This window comes from Esox lucius, chromosome 13, assembly GCF_011004845.1.
Source record: "Esox lucius isolate fEsoLuc1 chromosome 13, fEsoLuc1.pri, whole genome shotgun sequence".
In the NCBI taxonomy this organism is placed as follows: Eukaryota; Metazoa; Chordata; class Actinopteri; order Esociformes; family Esocidae; genus Esox; species Esox lucius.
The window spans coordinates 3,362,032-3,381,107 of record NC_047581.1 but is presented as its reverse complement, the minus strand read 5'-3'; the positions used below and the strand labels follow the sequence as shown (position 1 = coordinate 3,381,107).

At 48.3% G+C, this 19,076-nt stretch overlaps 2 protein-coding genes across 2 annotated transcripts in view; one reads left to right on the top strand and one right to left on the bottom strand.

The window, feature by feature from the left end:
* LOC114838759 (histone H4-like) overlaps positions 1-19,076 on the top strand; it is a 71,544-nt gene that overhangs the window by 44,404 nt on the left and 8,064 nt on the right. The window lies entirely within an intron of this gene.
* On the bottom strand, positions 11,322-13,244 carry LOC114832481. Its single transcript, XM_034296273.1, has 3 exons — positions 12,551-13,244; positions 11,895-12,465; positions 11,322-11,789 (listed from the first exon to the last, which is right to left on the bottom strand). The coding sequence occupies exons 1-3, from the start codon at positions 12,998-13,000 to the stop codon at positions 11,431-11,433; spliced, it is 1,380 nt and encodes a 459-aa protein (XP_034152164.1). The 5' UTR covers positions 13,001-13,244; the 3' UTR covers positions 11,322-11,430.

Below are 19,076 nucleotides of genomic sequence, written 5' to 3'. Positions count from 1 at the left end.
ACTTTCTTGTGTAAGACACCTGTTGACTTCGGCGGCTGTCCTTGTGTTGAGAGAACGGGTCATGTTTACCATGCACAAATAATGCAGCCCTAAGTTCGCTTGGACACAAGGTCGGTGAGTCTTGGGGCCTGACGAAGAAGAGTTCCAGATTACACAGCAGGAGCTTACGATTGCCAGCATACACTAGTGCCAAATGACACCAGAGGAGCTCCACGGCAATCTTGATTTCAGCTGCCACGTCAGATGACTGACACACCTCCCCCCATTCACATGGAGGGGTAGCAGATAGGTTGTCTATCAGGTACACCAGGGTTCTTATTTCAAATTCAATCACCTCGTCCCTGGAGTCCCTCGATCCTGTCAGACGCACCAGCAAAGCATGCGCAGCAGCCTTGGCTCTATCATGGCACTCTGACAATAAGCATAGCCTGCAGTACACGGGCAGTAACTTTCCCAGTAACTGAACCACAGTGGGTCCGCTGGGTTTCAGAATTGCGAAGTTTCCGTGCACGCGCTGCTCAAAGGGCACATAAGCTCGAGCTCTAGGAGACCAAACGGTAGGGCCTGATATCAGCTCCCGGTGCTTCACCAGACACTCTATTAAGGCTTCACTGGAAAGCGGAGCCTCTGTCCCGCCGGTGTCCGCCAGCTCGCTTGTTAGGTACTTCAGAAAGCAATCGTACCTTACGATGTCCACGTGCGGACCCACGCATCTCACCCGCGGTTCAGGTAAAGGGATCCCGGAGCTGTTCTTCATAGCCACTGCCATTAAAGCGTGTTACGGGAAACTACCTTGTTGGGAGGAATCGAGTGGACAGATAGAGCGTACGGGGGACGCAGATCCTTCACCTGAAAAGCGTGCAAGACTGCAGAACAAACGCAAATGCTTTGTCTCGCTAGAGCAACGCGGTAACACTATCGATGCTGAGTACCGAAGGCTATACTGTGAACTGAGAAAGAAAGCCCTGTCGGACATAAAGGGTCTGGTGAGAGGGCTCGTGGAAAAACTGAGCACAACCTCCGCCTCTTATGACTTCATGAACATGTACGGACTGTGTTCCTTTGACCCCCCTAATGTCACGAGGATCTCACACCATAAGGGCGAGCCTCTTAGTTGCAAGTTTACCAGGATCACTTGTCCAGAGGACAACTCCAACTCCAACTCTCATAGACTCATATCAGTCAGCGGGATAATCAGTCCGCTCATCAGCGCACGGGTTGAGCACGGGGAGCTAGAGCTCACTCACTGTGGTGAGTTAGATTACCAAAGGGCTACTGAGGAGGTTGCTAGACTCGATTCCCGGAGTAAAATGAGGGTACCGAGAGTGTACAAGGGGGACTTGGGGAGTACAATCGGCAGCATGGAGAACAGATTCATTTTCACAGTGAGAGAGGACTTGCACACGCTCGGGTGCGCTTACATGCGGATGCTGGTTATAGTTGAACTGTTACACCTAAACATTCTTCATTTCATATATTCCTAGAGCGAGGCCACCGTGGACTGACTGTGACTTTGTGTATTTATGTATGTAGGTGTAATAAAGAAATTGTACAAGTTACACATTGTTTGTATCCCACATTTTTATTGTATACCCAGAACACACCATAGCAGTAGTACAACATACAAAGGTAGCCACAGCAATCCACCACTCTCTACACGTCCAGTACACCCGACCCACCCAAAACAAAACTCATTCAGAGTCTTCGAAAACAAACTCTGCATCAGTGTCGAATACTGTCAGTTCGCTGTCACCCTTGGCCTTCTTAACAGGGCTACCCCAGAGAGGGCCCGGGTCCTCTCTGGGTCGTTTCACAGCGACACATTGGTCAGGTGACACACCGCAGTTCCCTTCAAACGATGAGTTGGAACATGAGGCTTTGGGAGGATAGGATTCCTTGTGCCCATTTACCTGTATGTTGTTATTTTTAACAGCTGACACAAGTAACTCGAACTCGTTGTCATCCAGCTCAGGGTTCATCATCTTGATACACTTCACATCTATCCTGGGCACCACGCAGGATACCCTTTGCTTGATCCTGTGGACCATCTCATCGACCGTGGTCCGCTTCTCGGCGGGGGCACAGCTGAAGCGTTTACCTCTCTGGTACAGGGTGGTGTCCACGGACATGTTGCTGTAAACAGTGACAGGGTAGTACCAACCCTGCTTACTCAGCTTTAAACATCCTAGACTTTTTTTATCGTTCGTGTCGGGCGTGTATATTGCAATTTTCGACCTCACCATCATGGGAGCGTGGATCATGTAATCCTGGTTCTCGAACACAGAGGAGAAGTTCAGCCTGACCCTCTCGCTCTCAAACAGCACCCTGTTGTAGCACTGTTTGTGTTTCGTCATGATATCAGAGACAGCTGTTTTTGTGTCCCCGATCATGTTCATCGCATTGCGTATGTAATCCGGGAGATTTTTATCGTCCGCTTGCAACCACTCCATAGACTCCAGCTCGTGATAATTGATCGCCCTCATACCCGACTTTGAGAAGACTGGTCCAGTCAGCTTTAGGTCCGCTCCATAATACGCTGTGAACACATTGGTACGATCATCGCTCTTGTCGCGTTTAAACTTGGCACTCATAGGTAGCGTTACGATACGTTTACATAGATTAGAATCAGTCGGCTTCGGAGCGTAGAGGACGCGAGCAGCCTCTGCGCAGAGCCAACCAATGATCATCATTACCGTTTGTCTTATGGTCATGGCCAGGGTAAGCGTGCACATGGGCAGTGCTCCGTTGACCACGTTCAACCGATACTTGCTACCCCTTTCCAGCGTCTCCGTGTGGAACATGTGATTATAGTCCGGGTCAGTCGTAGATTTAACACAAGCAACCTCTGTGAACTCGCCTTTGTTGTACCGATCATGATAGCGAGCGTACAAGAATGGATCGGTCACTACACTGCCAAACCCCAAAGGCTTATACGCAGTAGACAGTATACTGTGCAAACTACCATTGTGATTACGTGTAGGGTCTTCCTTTAGGGCAATAGTCAGCATAGTCTTCATCATGGTGTTGTTCACAAGCCCCAGCGTGACCGAAGTGAAGGTCCCGAAAAGTTCCTTGTTCCCCGTGGGTCTCTTTTCATCAGGTCCCGTGAACACTTTGCCGTAGCTGAGAGTGCTGCCTTTGTCCTGTCCAGCGAACCCTACCCCGGCGGTGTACATGCAGCTCTCTTCTATGCCACAGAGTTCTGTCATCAGTTGCGCGCTCTGGTGACGAACCGCAGATGAGAACACCGTCATGGAACTGTTTATGGTAGTCATCACGCTCTCAGTGAAATCACTGTTTGCGTGACAGGGCAGCATGTTCGGGATCGTGCTAAACACTGCGCACTGCATGTAGGCCATCACGTTATCGGACATCAAATAGGAGCAGATCTTGAGGGGCTTATCCCCTGTCTGCCCTCCCATCATTTTCAGCCCTGTGTCCTTTACCATAAGCATCCTATCGCCCATTTGCGGAGCTACGAACCATAGCTTTTTGCTCTTGCTTTCTAAGATCGTACACCCCTGTATACTGCGCAGTACGCTGTGTTCTGTCCAGCTAAGATGCATATCCATCCCTTCTGAGATGTCAACGCCTGCTTCGTTCAGCTCGTACCCGGTGAACAATCTGTAGTATTGCAAACTTGCCTCCGGTTCCTCGTGAGCTTTGTTCCCTGTTTCACCTCTTCTGTTTCTCTTACCCAGTTGCTGATCATAGTAGGGAATGAACATGGGCTTTGTCAGAGTTGCAGCGCACAAAGGGTCGCAAAAGTTAACTTCGAGAAAGGGAGCCGATGCAATGCTCATGATGGTAGCCAGGTGCTTCTCCTGAATGCAGCTGCTCACAAATATAGCCAGCAGCTGAATCAGATATAGGAATAACATGTGCCGAGGCTCCTGTCCCTGTTGGTACATTATATCGTTATAGCGAAGGTCATCCAGGTCGAACAACTCTAGCAGCTTGCGTAGTAAAGTCACAATCTGACCTGCCCTGTTTTTGTTGAACTCAACGAAAACACTTGGGTAGGTGTCATCCCAACCCTCCTCTTTTGAAGGTATTTCAAGTACTGCTTGCCGCAGAGCGGGATCAGTCAGGGTGTTACTGTACAGCGAGAGGACCTTATTCTGAGTGAACAAGTTGCACAGGCCCAGGAACAGCGTGCGTTCGAACTCTCCATTTATCCGAGGCACGCTCTGTAAAGCCAAAAAGTGTCCCAGGTGTTCTGCGTGCACTTTCAGGACCTCAGCGGGGAACAGGTTTGGACAGTGGAGATGCAACACCACGGGAGAATCGAGAAGCACCGGTGCGAACGGGCGCGTGGGACAGGGGTAGAGGATCCCGGAATCGTGCGGTCCCGTGGCTATGCAAAATCCATCCTGTTGCAGGCATACCTTGAGTGTCTTAACACAGTGTGCCATGCTAAACAGCGCAATCCCAGCTCTACACCCAGAATGCAGACACGGATAGTGAAGATGTTGACTTCTAAGACTAAGATCCCGGAATGCTGTGCGGCTTACAACTTCTGTTTAGAGCTGTGGGATGAGCTGTCCTTAGCCCTGATTGAACCGCAAGGTTGTACCGCTGTGCTGCCAAGTAAAGAGGAGTTAGCTCGTATGCAGGGTCACACGGTTATGGTCAGACTGGCTCTACTGGCTGATTTTTATAGGTTCCAAAAGGATGATTTGGCTTTAAATGAGGAGGGGTCAACGGTGAAGATGTGTGTAATTAGAGCCATGGCATTCCGATTCCTGGCAAAGCAAGGGGGTATCCAGGCAGCGCTCGAACACCTGCCCACGATCCCTGTAGCAGAACAGAGTGCAGCTGTCCGACCGGAGAGGTATGCGAACAGAGCTACCAGGGCAAACCCCAGATACCGAAGCCAGTCACTGCTGGCCGGTAGCACTACGGTGGGTCCAGAGGAACAGGGTTCGTATATCCGACCACGAGCGTGCATGGGAGTGTACGCTCCGCCCACTCCATGCTCAGAAAGGGATTCCTCTCCCACTCTGCATCAGGGCGCTGTACCGATAACAGCTCGGAGCGGTCCCATGGTGGCAACCGGGTTCAGGGTGGTGAATACCACAGAGCCCTGTAATAAATGTAAACCGACACCTGGCCTTATTGGGGCTTCGGTGCGTAAGTGCAGGTGGGAAAGGTTGGGATGTGATAGCAAAAACAAGAATAAATATAATTACATGAACAAGGGGATCATACGGGGCAATAAGACCCTCGGCCCGGAATCTCACAAACGCATGAGAAACGGACAGGATTCTATAAGGTGGTCAAAGATCAGTTTTTCAGTGATGAGGAAATCGTATTACGCAAAGCTCATAAGAGCCTTCCATGTTGTTAAAAAGGTGGGACACCCTATGCTAACACTCAATTCCGAATGGGGCCTGAGTTGCTACTACAAGCTAGCTGTCGCATACACCACGGATCAGCCGCTGGAAATGGCCGCAGCGTGTATACCCGAACTGCGTCAAGCAGTGGACATTATCCACAATGAGCATTTTCAAAAGCTGAGTAAACTAGAGCCCAAGTGTCAGATGCTGCTATACGCTGTGCTCAACTGTCACATCAACTGGGTGGATCATAACCACAGACAGATACTGCTGGTACCCGGGCAACCCAGCGAAATACAAGTTCCTTACGAGGAGGGAGACCTAAGGTGCTCGAGATGTCTAAAGAATCAGACCTTCCACTCGTCCGAGGTGAAAGGTAACCCAAGAAACATCGACGTGGAATTCGACTTTGAGCAAATGAAATTTGGGTCTTCTTGCTGCGCTGCGCCCATTATAAACGTACCGCTCAGCACCAGAGCTGTCAACACCTGCACGTTCACAGAAATGAAACAGATGTACACGGCTTGTATGAAATGCAAGCATCCGATATTTTCCGAAGTACTAGTGGATATGGAAACGCTCTACTCTCGCTGTGTAGTGTGCACATCCAAAGGTTTATAATATACCCAGAATGGACACTCTCGATTCTACAGACACGAACGTGGCTGCGTTTAGAGTAGTACACAATATACCCTTTGTCATGTTGAAAGATATAATCTGCACGCATTACGGAGCTAAACACTTTGCTGATCACTGGCTGAGATTACAAAACGGAGTATCTGCATACGGTAACAATAATCTCAGCCTTTACTTAAGCATCACAAATACGCTTGGTATAAAGGAAAGGGCAGTCCGGGAAATTGTGAGGGTGTACAGAGATTCAACCGGAATGGGACCCAGGACCAAAGGCAGAGTTGAGACCGTGTCCGAGCAGCAGAAACTGCCTGTCCTAGAGCCAGTGGCCGTGCAGCATTCCCAGCCAGTCCTAGAGCCAGCGGACCCTTCTGTGTTTGATAACGCGCCTATCCAGGCAGCCGAGAGCATTATGGAGCTCCGGGACACCAAAGATATGAATACGTATCTTGAGGCTTTTAAATGTAATACCACTCATAGCTGCTACTTGGACATCCAAGGTCACGTGCCAGAGGGAGATAATTGTGGGTACCGTGGTGTACTAGAAGATGAGAATTTGGAAAAGCCTAAAGTTATCATTGAGGATGAGTGACAGTTCCTTGCATTGTGTACAGTTGGCGATTGGTATACTATATACTGCGTTTTCAAATTTTTCTGTCGCTTGTAACACTGACGATAAACTGTTTGCGAACCCGAGGTTTCACTCATGCCCCCGTATCCCAGAGGAAGAGGAGTTTGTACACCTGCCGTTAGCGAAGAGCGGGGCACCATGGTGCCCGGTCAGAGAAGCGACTGGAGCTCTAGGTGGCATATGACAGTATGTGTGGAAGAGTTAGATACTGTAACCCGTGTGGAGTACACCTGGGTGCAAATGGTGGACATAGAAAAACAGATACCGATGTCTGTAACTCTCACGGAGGCCGGGTTCGACGGGGTGTTTCGTATCCCCCTCGAGTCCGCTGTGATCCCAAGCATGCGTTATATTGTTCTACGGGTTGTATACACGCACTGCAGAGAAAGCTATGGTCTCGTTACAGCCAAACACTTTTCCAACACGTACACTGAGACCAAGGGGCACAAGGTGAAAAGGATCAGCGTTCTAGCCAGAGCGCCACTGGCCTGGGTGAAGATGAACACACCCACCGAAACGGTAGTGGTCCGCACGAACTACCCTTTCACAGGGGACACGTTTTGCGGGTACCAACCCGAGATGCTCGTTTCAAGGATATACGCTAGTATGAACCGTCACCTGCACAACACCTTAGTGTTTACCTCATACACCCCGGACTCTACCGAAAGGGATACTTTGGCCTCAGAATTGGTAAGCGAGACATTGTCCGCACTCGGGGCTCCTCTTGCATTCAAAGTCTTGCACGAACAAGGCAGGTTAACCCTCGAGCGGTTTCGGTGTCAAAGCGAGGGTGAGATCCTAACAAGCCTTTTACCGCAAGATGCTCTTTGGGGCACGTGTGTTTTGTGGCAGCTGGACTCAGAGCTACACACTCTCTCATGCACAACTGTTAACCACCAGACGGACCTGTCACCGGTCTCGTCTTCGGTTCATTGGTTGCGTGTTAGGCTCACGTACGTGGGTTTAGAGGTGACCAGGTGCTCTGGGGGAACAGCTACAAAAGAGGTTATACAGGCTCCATATTGGGGAGTTATTCTCACGGCCCTGTGTTGTGGAGCCTTGGACCGCTGGTCGCGTGAGCTAGAGAAACTCTCTGAGGTGTTGAGAGTAGACTGTCATTTACTCACGAGTGATCGAGATAAAGCTGAGTTGTGTCAACGCTGCGGGTACGCTTACCGCGCATCACCCACTGTCTGTGAAGCCGAACCTGTAAGAGTTGCAGCTGTGCTGCAGATAGACAAGTTGCTCCTGGGTGGCATCTGCACCACTCTGTGCGCTACTGTCACCCGAAACACAAGTGATGAATTGATTGTGTCAGGATCTGACAGACCCGTAAACCGAGCAGATAGGGAATCTAGATTTTGCCTCAATCACCGTCGGGTGTACAGTGCGAGCTATGAGGAACAATGGGAACTCGAGCACTGCAAGGTAGACCGAGAGGAATACTCTCGGATACGAGCTCAACTCGGCCAGCTGCGAGGACAACAAGGTGCACAAACACCCAATCCCACTGTCCTGCCTCCGTGTGACAAAAGAGCTAGAACAAACCATATCGCATCGTGGTGGGATCATGGATCGCGGTGCTACTGGGGACAAGGAGGGTGGGAAGAGAAACAAGAAGGGCCAAGATACAGAACCAGGGAAATGCTCTCTGCGTACAGGGCACGCGAAGACCGGTACAAGGGCCAAACAGGGAATACGAGAGCAATCAGAAGGAAAGAAGCAGAGCGGGAACCAGACCCAGGCTGGTGGTTATGGCAGAAGGAGTGTCGAGAGGTACAAGAGCAGAGACTCGGATTCAACACGGATAAACAAACGATCCTCAAACACAGGTTCTGGGAGCTCTACCTCTCAGGATCGCAACAGAGGGGAGATGAACACTGTAGACTCTCCACCTCGATCAGACATTGGAAGCGGTTCTCATGCCAGGTTCTTGGATATCATATCAAAACTCTTCCCTTTGGCTACCAAGGTGGAATCCTCACGATCTAGCACAGAGCCTCAGGTGTCCACATCCCAGAACCCAGGATCCTCCATATCTATCTCCCTGGATGAGACCATAGTAGCAGTAGAGGCGCTGTTGAATAATTTCCAAGGCCTGGCTAAGTGGTTTGAAGCGTTTGAGAGTACGAGAGCTCGGGACGTTATAGGTTTCGATCTAGCTATGGAATTGTGTGGATGTTACGATCTCATACTCCGTAGGCTGTGGAATGGTCTACGGGACACATTCCGAGAGTGTACATTTATACAAAGCGCACAACAGGTCAAACACGCGGACCAAGCGCTCAAGTACACACAGGATATTCTAAAGGGGGACATGACCCGTGGACTGAAACCTATCCTCCAAGATCTGTTGTATCCTTACGTAGACACACTGTGTGATGAATACAGAGTCTTAAACACTACTGTCCAGGAAGTGTTACATGATACAACCAACATATCTACCGCGCTGAATGTCGAACAGGCCCTCAAGGTGCAATGTGGTGTAATACTCGATATAGGACATGCTCTCGGACAGATGATCCAGGAACGCAGTGTACAGCTTCAGAGTGCACGGGGTGAGGCCACACAACTCCGGAGTGAGATTACGGAGAATAGACATGAAATCAGCCGTGTGCTCGCTGAGTGTGAGAAAGCAAGGGAAATCGCAAGAGACCTGGAAAATGCTCTCTCTAGCTTGAAACAAAGTGCGAGCGCAGCAGAGTTGTGCCATGGCGATACTGAGAGGACGTGTACTGATACAAACAATCGCATCCGTGCCCTAGAACAGCTGTATGACAATTCTCAGACTAAACATGAGGACCTAGAGGTTTACGTGAGAATGATCACAATGGCATACGAGAAAGAGAAGTCTGAGTGGACCGGAAAACTGCTTGAGTTACACACGTCGCTAGGAACAAAAGAGTCCACAATCCAGATGATCAAGAAGGAACACGTAAGGGCCCAGGGTGAACTTCAACAACAGATCACTACTCTGTCAGGGTGTAATGCCAACTTGAGAGATGAGGTGTCAAAGCTGACCTGTGCTATGGGAGAGGCTGAGGGTGTGCACGCTATAGAGATCAGTAATGCTCGTTTGGAAATGGATGAAATGAGAGACAAGCTGTCTAACCAGCAATACATCGCTGAGGAACTTAGGTGCACAATCCGCATGGGTGAAGAAAAGGAAACGCAACTCCGTAGTACCATTGCAGAGCTTGAAGAGGACAGTGAAGCTCTGGTAACTGTAACCAAAGAATCGCTCAGATGTAAGACAACGTTGAGCTTCCTTGCTCAGTTCTTCGGGGTAGATATGTACACAGGTGAGCCTAGGGCGGTGTTAGATAGAGTCAGGGTTCAGAAGGAGGCTTCAGTTGAAAGGATAGCGGACGTGCTGAAACGAACGTGCATTCAGGTCATTAAGAAAGAGTATGATCCCTATGGCCACTATCCTGGAGAACAACACGAGATGGACACTACATCGGACCCGGGTGAAATGTTCAAGGAGTACGAGAGTCAAATACACACCATCATACGTACTCTGAGTACAGAGCATACGGCCATGGATGTGAGTGGTTATACCCATTCACGACAAAGACCTAAGAGAACCAGCGTAAAACGGAAAAAAGAGCCGAATGTCAGCATAGACAGTGCAGCGGACCACCACCCAACACTTAAGAAACAAGAATGCAAGCGTAAAGGGGCTCACAGCACAAACCCCGGATACCGTGTTTACTCTGATATAGAAGGAGAGAATCCTGGATTCCAATTAAAGCCAAAATCGAACCATGGTGTTAAACATCTGGGAGATTGCTGCATGATAACGCAACCAGACACATGGGTTTCGTCGGTCCAGAAAGGTGTCAGTGTCCACAATGGTGTTCACACGTTTGACATTGAACTCTGTGCCAAGGAAACCATCGTGAGGACACCGATCCCAGAGTACATAGCAACAAGCCTGGTTGGACACGGGGATGTGAAGATCATCAATTTAGGATATCTGTACCCTATCCACACTCTACTGGGTGTATTACAAGTTAAAGAAGATGAATATGAGGCATGCAGTGAAATTACACAAAGCTTCTGTCATTGCTCACAGCTGAAACGGATCTCCGAAAGACTCAAATGTGCTCTTTTTATATGTTGGACTCCAGGTGGGGAACACGAGTTATACGGGAATGATCATAAGAGTGCATGTGTGTATACTATCATAGTATACACACATGAGAATGTGAGAATGTACTACTTGCTTTCAGTTCAACTAGATAATTCGTACACATACAACCTTGCAAAGCTACCGTTCGCAGCGCAGTATCGCACACACACCGGGGCTTTTGTGCATAGAGTAGACGGTGTATGTCAAGGTCCCAGTGTCTCGAACCCCACACATCTAATAGATACCATTAACACAGAACAGATTGTATTACATGGGGATTTATAAACAAAAAAGAGCACTATGCTCATATGTTGAACATTGTGTACCATATGTACATGGTGATGTCTCTATTTTATTTCCACAAATAAATGTAAATAAAGGTTTCTGCACATAGGGTCTGCGTAGGAAACTCCTTTTTGAAAGGTGAACATGTAAATGATCTCGGTGCAAATCTTAGATACACACAACGGTTGTTCTTAAATGAATACATCATAATAGGTTGTATCTGTTACAGAAATGAATCTAGGACCCAAAATGTCCCACTAGTGAAATCCGGCCGAAAGCCCCATAGGCTACCAAGTACAATAAAGCATTTATTTCAGATACAAAAAAGCATTTATTTCAGATACAGAAAAGCATTTATTTCAGATACAATAAAGCATGTATTTCAGACCTGGCTCCTTGACTCATTGTTAATATGACATAAACACCCTCTTAAGCGTAGTGACCGGGTTACTACAAACAGGACATCGTCCAATGTAGCATTCGACACATATTAAATGGCCACATTCTGTGACCCACTCTTTCCCTTTGCAGCATGCGAAGCACGTAGACTCGAAGTTCTGTGGTATTTCAAGGGGTCTGTAAGAGGTGGTTTCTTTCTTGCAAACACCACAGGCCAGAGAATTCTTCTTCTTAGCTCTTCTTGTACAGGACACACAACACAGGTGTCCGCATTCAAGGTACGCATTTGCGTCTTCGAGACAGTAGGGGCATGTGTAAGGTTCCACATGCGTTGTCTCAGCATTCGAGCCGTCCGGGAGCACCGTGCCTTTAGGATAAGAAACATGAGAATTCATTTGTGGACTTTTAGTGTACATCTCTGGCAATAAGAGTTACTGTTACACCAAATGGATATAGATTGTTGTGTTCTTACCCGTAATGATCACGTTGTTGTCTGGTTCCAGTTCTAACACATATCTATCCCCAGACCACTCCTCTGGATTTGAATACTGGACAGACGGTACGAACCGACCGTCGGACTTGATGACATCTCCCAGTTTGGCCATTCGATCGTAGTAGTACAGGGCAACTGATATGCAGTCGGGCTGAGTCTCATTCGAGCAGGTTCCGTCAACACTGGCTGATGGCAGTTGTGCTGCATCTACCACGCTGCGGTGATGTGTGCTGTAGGGTCTGTGTTTCAGCGCGTCTCGCTTTGCTTGTATTCGGATGCATTTCATGTTGTGGTAGAAATTGGACACCTCAGGTTCCTGGCCCAAGGCATCATTCTCCGCGATCCTGTTCACATTAACTGTGGTCATGTTGTGGTCACACAGTGCTGTACAAGGAGCCGTGGCAGACAGGGAGGTTCTGGAATCCCAGACATTGGAGCATGTCAGGCCATACTTCTTGAACAGCTCGTATATTCGCTGGGGCTCGGTGCATCGCACATGTATCATCCTTGTTGCGGTCCCGGGCACTAACAGCGTAACACTGTGAGGTTCCTGCAGGGTAGAAAATACAGAAGTAATATAAACACGCTTGGTATATACAGCATGTCTTACAAACTTACATCTCATACAAACTTACATGTTTGCTGTGCAGCTTAAGTATGGTCATCTTGTCCGCGATGGTCAGTTCCCTCCTGAGTATCCACGCGCGCCCTTTTACTAATTCCACCGTGTTACACACATGGTAATAAAAGCTGTCCCCTGGTCTCATGGTGGTGTGCGTGACACTGTATTTGTTGGTGCTGACAGGCACTAGAGGTGTGTCATCCAGCAGTGTATCCAATGCTTCCCAGTCCATTGAGCCACGTCCCGGTTCCACCCATAGAGCTTTCATCACACTTAGGAGCTGTTTAATATAAGCAGAGACTCTTTTAAATTCTACTTGGACACAAATGATTGTCAGATTTTTGGTTTTAGAATGTTTGTATATCCATCTGCTCATATACCACTTTGTGATTCCATCGGTCACAAAGTTGATGTGTGCCTGTGGGACACAGCACCATCTCACAGCTATTGTTATGGTATCCATTAGGCTAAGGCTCCGCACAGAGAAGGAGTTTCAGCCCTTGTTGCTCAGAGTAGAAACCCAGAGGATGCCATTTAGCCCGGATCAGCGAGGCTTCTATACACGCAGTGGAGACTCCAAACGCCCGACCGCGGATATCTCTGCTGACTTCTCATTTTCTTCCCGGTCGGCCGTTCCCAGTGCTGCTGGGGCAAGAGCAGGTCCACTCCTCTGAACTGTTGGAACGGCCGACCGCGGATATCTCTGCTGACTTCTCTTTTGTCACAGGTGGACTTTCGCAATGTGGCTGGACAGAGCAGGTGCACTCCTCTGAACAGTTGGAACGGCCGACCGCGCGGATATCTCTGCTGATATTACTTGTTCACAGGTCGGACTTCCAATGTGGCTGGGACAAGGAGCAGGTCCACTCCTTGAAGTTAAGGCTACTCGTGGAATCTTTGCTATGTCAGCTGTGGGGGACCTAGAGGGTTTTCGCATTCAGTGAACTACAATCACTTTGTGTCTCTTAGGGACTATCCCAAGCAAATATACTTGACCTGCGACTTTGCAAGTGAGAAAGAGTAGTCCACCATTGATATTGTCAATGTGCTGAACCTTGTAGTGTCAATGTGACTGAGTTTATCATTGTAGTGTCATTTGTCACTGGAACTATCCACATAGTGAAATAAGATACCTCTGCCTTTGTATGGAAGTACCACGTATGCTTACAGCGTACATGATGTTAATCTCGGTCACATGGACCTAAACAAGCTTTACATAACTTGTGCTCTCTGACATGTCAGGTTTTGAAGCCTACAAGACACGAAAGACTGAGGTGGATTGAGAAGCAGAGGACCGGTCATGACTGGAATAATTTCCACGGTGCCTAATACCGCCACAACCTGGGACCCGATCACACAAATCGCTGATGATGGGCTGTTCCTATGGGACATGGCACTGATTATAATATTAGCCGGGATCGCATTTATTTCCAGCTTGTACTACATCTATGTGCTAAGTGTGATAACGAGAGGCTACACCACACTGCCTCTGATAATGGTATGATTGAATTTGCTAATAAACATCCACACGGTTTGCGTGACTCATAGTTTTCTTTATTGGCCATACTCAGGAAGTGCAATGACGAAGCTCGCACCCGCTTCTCTGGTGTTTGAGCGAACGAACCTTTCCAGGTTCCGGATTACAGGAGGGGCACACAACTTCTGTCCACCGAACTGATGGGTTCTGTTGAGAGACTGAGTGTGAGTACCCAAACAAAACTGTGACATCCATTGCTTTTTATACATACAAACATCAACTACGGTTACCCGTGTCCACACCGCCGGTCACCGAAGAGTCTGTAGCCTGGATGAAATGGTCATTCACGTGATACAGCGTTTCGTCCAAGGCACATGTTGTGGGAGCATACACAGGTTCGTACAGAGGAGAATAGACACGTGAGCATGGTTTGTGAATAGGGGGCCTTGACCGTGTGCTATAAATCCTGTGGGTGATCAGGCCCAGCCCAAAAACAGCCATCACTGGAACCGCTATCAAGGTGACCGTGAACCAATCATTCTCGTTGGCAATCCACCAATAATTACTATAGTGCACCATTGCTAAGAGTTTAGAGTCTGCTCCGTTCGTGAAATGTACTGACTGTCTAGTCTACTTGAAACCAGAAATCATGTCCTAGAGAAAGGTTATTTTCTTAGGGAATGGGGTTTTGTATCACAGAGACTGACTCTGTTTCCTCTTTACATCCACTATGAGAATGAACACTCGCCACACACTGTTAGTACACAGGGATTTCATCTGTTTTTTTTATTGTTCAGATCACACACGGTTCACATTTATTATAATTACAGTAAAAGCAAATGCAGCTCAATGCCATTGCCCTTCGCTGTCGTAGTTCAATCCCGGATCAGTAGACACCCAGAACCGCTGTAGGGTTACCAACTCTTAATGTCAACAAAATCAGTTCCTCCACAAGGTCCATTCTTTCGATTTGCGTGAAGATCAGACTCGTAACAAACACTGTGTGATGAAGGTACTTAGACACAATGTTACGGGATAGGTCCCATGCGTTTACCTCCTCAATCTGTCCGTAGGGAATATAACCATAACCCCTCACGATCTCCCATGACAGCAAAAGTTTCACACGTTTCAACTCAGCTCTACTCAGGTTCCACATTGCCTGGTCAAAGCCCAGTGTCATCTGGTGATTCCAGCGCATATCACGACTCGCAAGCTCCTCGAGACAGTGCGTTTCGAGATCGGTCACTTTGAATTCAGGATGGTGCTTTTCGAGTATAACCATCAAGATAGACCACACGACATACTCGGACAGATAGCGGCACATTTCACCGATCAAAGTCTCAGGGTGTTCCAGACACGTGTCCGATCCTCGCTTCTTAAGCATCCGGGTAATTGTCTCTATTACTCGGCCATCGAGTGGCAGATTCGTATGATCTTTTATAGCTGCCACCAGCTTAACAAAGATCGTATTGTTTCTCATTAGGTAGATGACCATTTTGAATCTCCGAGTGAGTTCCATGTTGCCTGTGCACCCTGCTCTCTGAGTACGAGCGTTTAGGTTCTCAATCAGTCCAATGGGAATATGACTGCAACCTTTCACGATATTCAACGAGAGCAACAATTTAACTCGTTCATCTCGGCTGGAGTTAGGTTCCCCAGTGTGTTATCTAAGTACGTTTCTATCTTGTGATTCCAGTACTTATCATGGTTCACAAGCTCCTCCAGGCCGTGCTCTTCGAGATGGGTCACTTTGAAATCCGGATCGTGCTTTTCGAGTATACCGATCACGATGTTCCACGCAACGGAATCGGACAGACAGCAGTACAATCTATTGACCAAAGTCTCAGGGTGTTTCAGACACGCAGATCCTGGCTTCACAAGCTTCTTGCCATCGCTGGCAGATTCATAGGGTCTAATACAGCGTCCGCAAGCTTAGTGAACATCTCTTCATTTCTCATTAGGTAGTTGACCAGTTTGAATAGCGGAGTGAGTTCCATTTCGCTCCAGTACCCAGGTCTCTGAGCTTGGTAGAGATGCGCTTACATTCCGTATGTGAGTGTGTTTATACACACAGTCTGCTACATACCATGGCATAGGATCAGCTTGTCCGACCGAGGCTGGGCTCTCCCACAGCACTAGAGTCAGTTGTAAGGACCCATAGACATATAGCCGGCCGGCCGACTCGCCCGTGGTTGGACACACAGCTCCCATAAATGTGCCCTTATAACGGAATGTGTTGCCTGGTAAACTTGATCATCACTTGTGTAGCAAACCAGGGTAAGAGCCAAAAGTGGATACGTGTAGCGATCCCAGAGCTATTTGTATTTACCATTTTATATATACATCGACCTAGGTTCATGAACATCACCTAACTCAGCAGGTCATGGCTGTACACTCTTATCTGAAGAAATGGGGCAAGTCTCACTTGAGTGACAGATTCAAGTATTTCAGCTTCGAAAGGTTTCTAGCCATACCACACAAACAGATGAGGGCTGAGTTCGGAGGACCTTTCGCTGGGCAACATCAGGACCTGTGTGATACTCTACATAAGGTGTTGGTGAAGAAACGTTGGTTAGATAAGCGAGAGTGGATACCACCTACTCCACGGAAAAAAAGAACCTCAAACCTCGACCGTTTAACGCGGACCATCAAGAGACTCTCGGTGTGTGATCACGTGAGCTCAAAGAAAATACTCTTCCCCCATTCAGCTGGTGACACAGACCCGATTCTCACCGAGTACGAGGATACAGAGGACCAGGATACAGAGGACGAGGATACAGAGGACAGTGTATCCGTAAAGGCTGGGCAGCCCCATGAGATCGCACAATCTGAGCGGGAAGCCGGGGTCTTTTAACAGATTAATTCACCTAATGAGGTATAATGGGGAACGTGGGTGTCCCGGTACCAGGATGCTCACAACCAGAGTGGAAAGAGTTAAGCTGAGGCTTCCACCCGCGCTCCGGAGCTACTACTTCAGGAAAAGAACTACAGTAACCGAGTACCACGCCTACGTACCTGTGAATGGTGCCTTGTGATGTAAGAAATAAAAAACGCTTTTGTACATCGATATGTGAATGGTCAGTTGTCTTTTATTTTTTGACAAATCTGTTTCCACATGATAATACAGAATTGCAGGTACACCAAATCGCATACAAATCATCAAATGTTTTTATCACATAACCTATTGCATATACAACATATCATAGAATAACATTCCATGACTTAGCATTAGACCTGGTCCTGTGTCCCTGTGAACATGTCAACGTTCATCACTGAGTAACTCAAGCAGCATTCCAGAGTACACACTTGCCCACGTAGTGCTAGATCCGTAGGGAGACACATGCCGAGGTTCGTACATTCCGGGGTGCTCACTTCCCCACGTATGCGTAGCTCCGGGTTGATATCTCTGCCAAGGTTCGTACATTCCGGGGTGCTCACTTCCCCACGTATGCGTAGCTCCGAGTAGACTTCCCTGCCACGGTTCGTGTATTCCAGGGTGGGCACTTTCCCATGTAGGCCTATATTCAGGTGGATACGCGTGCCTAGGTTCGTGTTTGTAGAAGCACCTAACTCCAAAGTAGCATGTTCCCTGACCTTCAGCAAAGTGTCGACATGGTATACGCGCCATACCACCCATGTATTTCTTGATAAGTTTCCGCTTTTCATGTATATCTTCGACCCAGTAATCACTCGGTACGAAAAAGGGTGATCTGGTTCGACACACAGGGCACAATTTAGCGGTTTTGTTATAGCGGGACGCTCTCCACATGCGGATGCACCCGAGACAATAACAGTGGCTGCATTTGGGCAGAATTCCGAATCTACGCTCCTTTGGAATGTCTTTGTCGAATACCACCTCCAAGCACACATTACACTCCTTCTCTCTACTGCGCTGGATTGCAAGCGAGATCTCTTCGTGTGCCTCTATGCGTTCCGGGGGTACCAGAGCGCAAGTCCCGCTACCTTAATGCTCTCACCCGGACCACGGTGCGGCTGCCCTGGTACAGAAGCAAGGTGGTTCACACTGTACACCATCCCTGGACCTCCGGATGGTGCTGCTGCTGCTGCTGTCATTGTTACTATTGCTCTCTGCAGTGCTTAGCCTGATTGCCCTGCTGAGGCCGACTATTAGTGATCATAAAGCAGCGATCCTGCCCAGGTCACTATTATCCGACCGTCGTTAACCCAGCTCTGCGTACATGGTATGCTGTTACACAGTGTAAAGTCTACAGGGGCATCGTGTGCCAAAAGATATGTAACGTTCCATATGCGATTGATATACACTGATACTGTGTTTACATGTTTTTCCAATACACACCTAATACTCATCCTCACTGTCAACGTTTGAATCGTAACATCCTGTGCTGAACACACTTTTTTTCTTTGCTTTATGGTCCGGACCCTTGAAAGGTTTGTTGCGTGACGGTTCATTTAATTGTTGCTCATTTGGGTCTGTGTATAACTGCTTGTTGTTTCGGTGCAACGGGAGCGGCTGATCATGGAGCTTGGTGTAGTTCATCTCTCGTTGATACTCGCCGATTTGATGAGGTGGCCGCTGTGCTGGATACCGATGATTCTCTAAAGATTTAGGAGACTGTTGATACTGCTGTTGCGTAGGTGGATACCGATGACTCTCTAGAGATTGAGGTGGCTGTTGCTGCGGCTGCTGCTGATGATGATGGTAATTGGGGAACACACTCATGAAGTTGCCCTCTGGGATAGGTGGGGCCGAAGGGTAGTTCGTACACACTTTACTATCGAGCCAGCTCCCGGGTACATCCACTAAGGGAGCCACGGTTTTCTTGGGTTCCCATGGAGACATGTGGCCATCGCGTTTACCAGTGAAACCCTGCTGATTGTAGGTCATAGGTGCCGCTGAACTCATGCAGTAACGAAACAACAGGTATATGTAGTATCTTGAGAGTTTACGGGTCTCCAATGCTATCTGATCGGGAATAGGCCTGTCCTGAGACACAGTAGTACTGTATTCCATGTTGTGGAGAGACTCTAGATCCGCTCTTGGTATGTACAACGTGTCCGCCCTCTGCCACATATCCCGCAA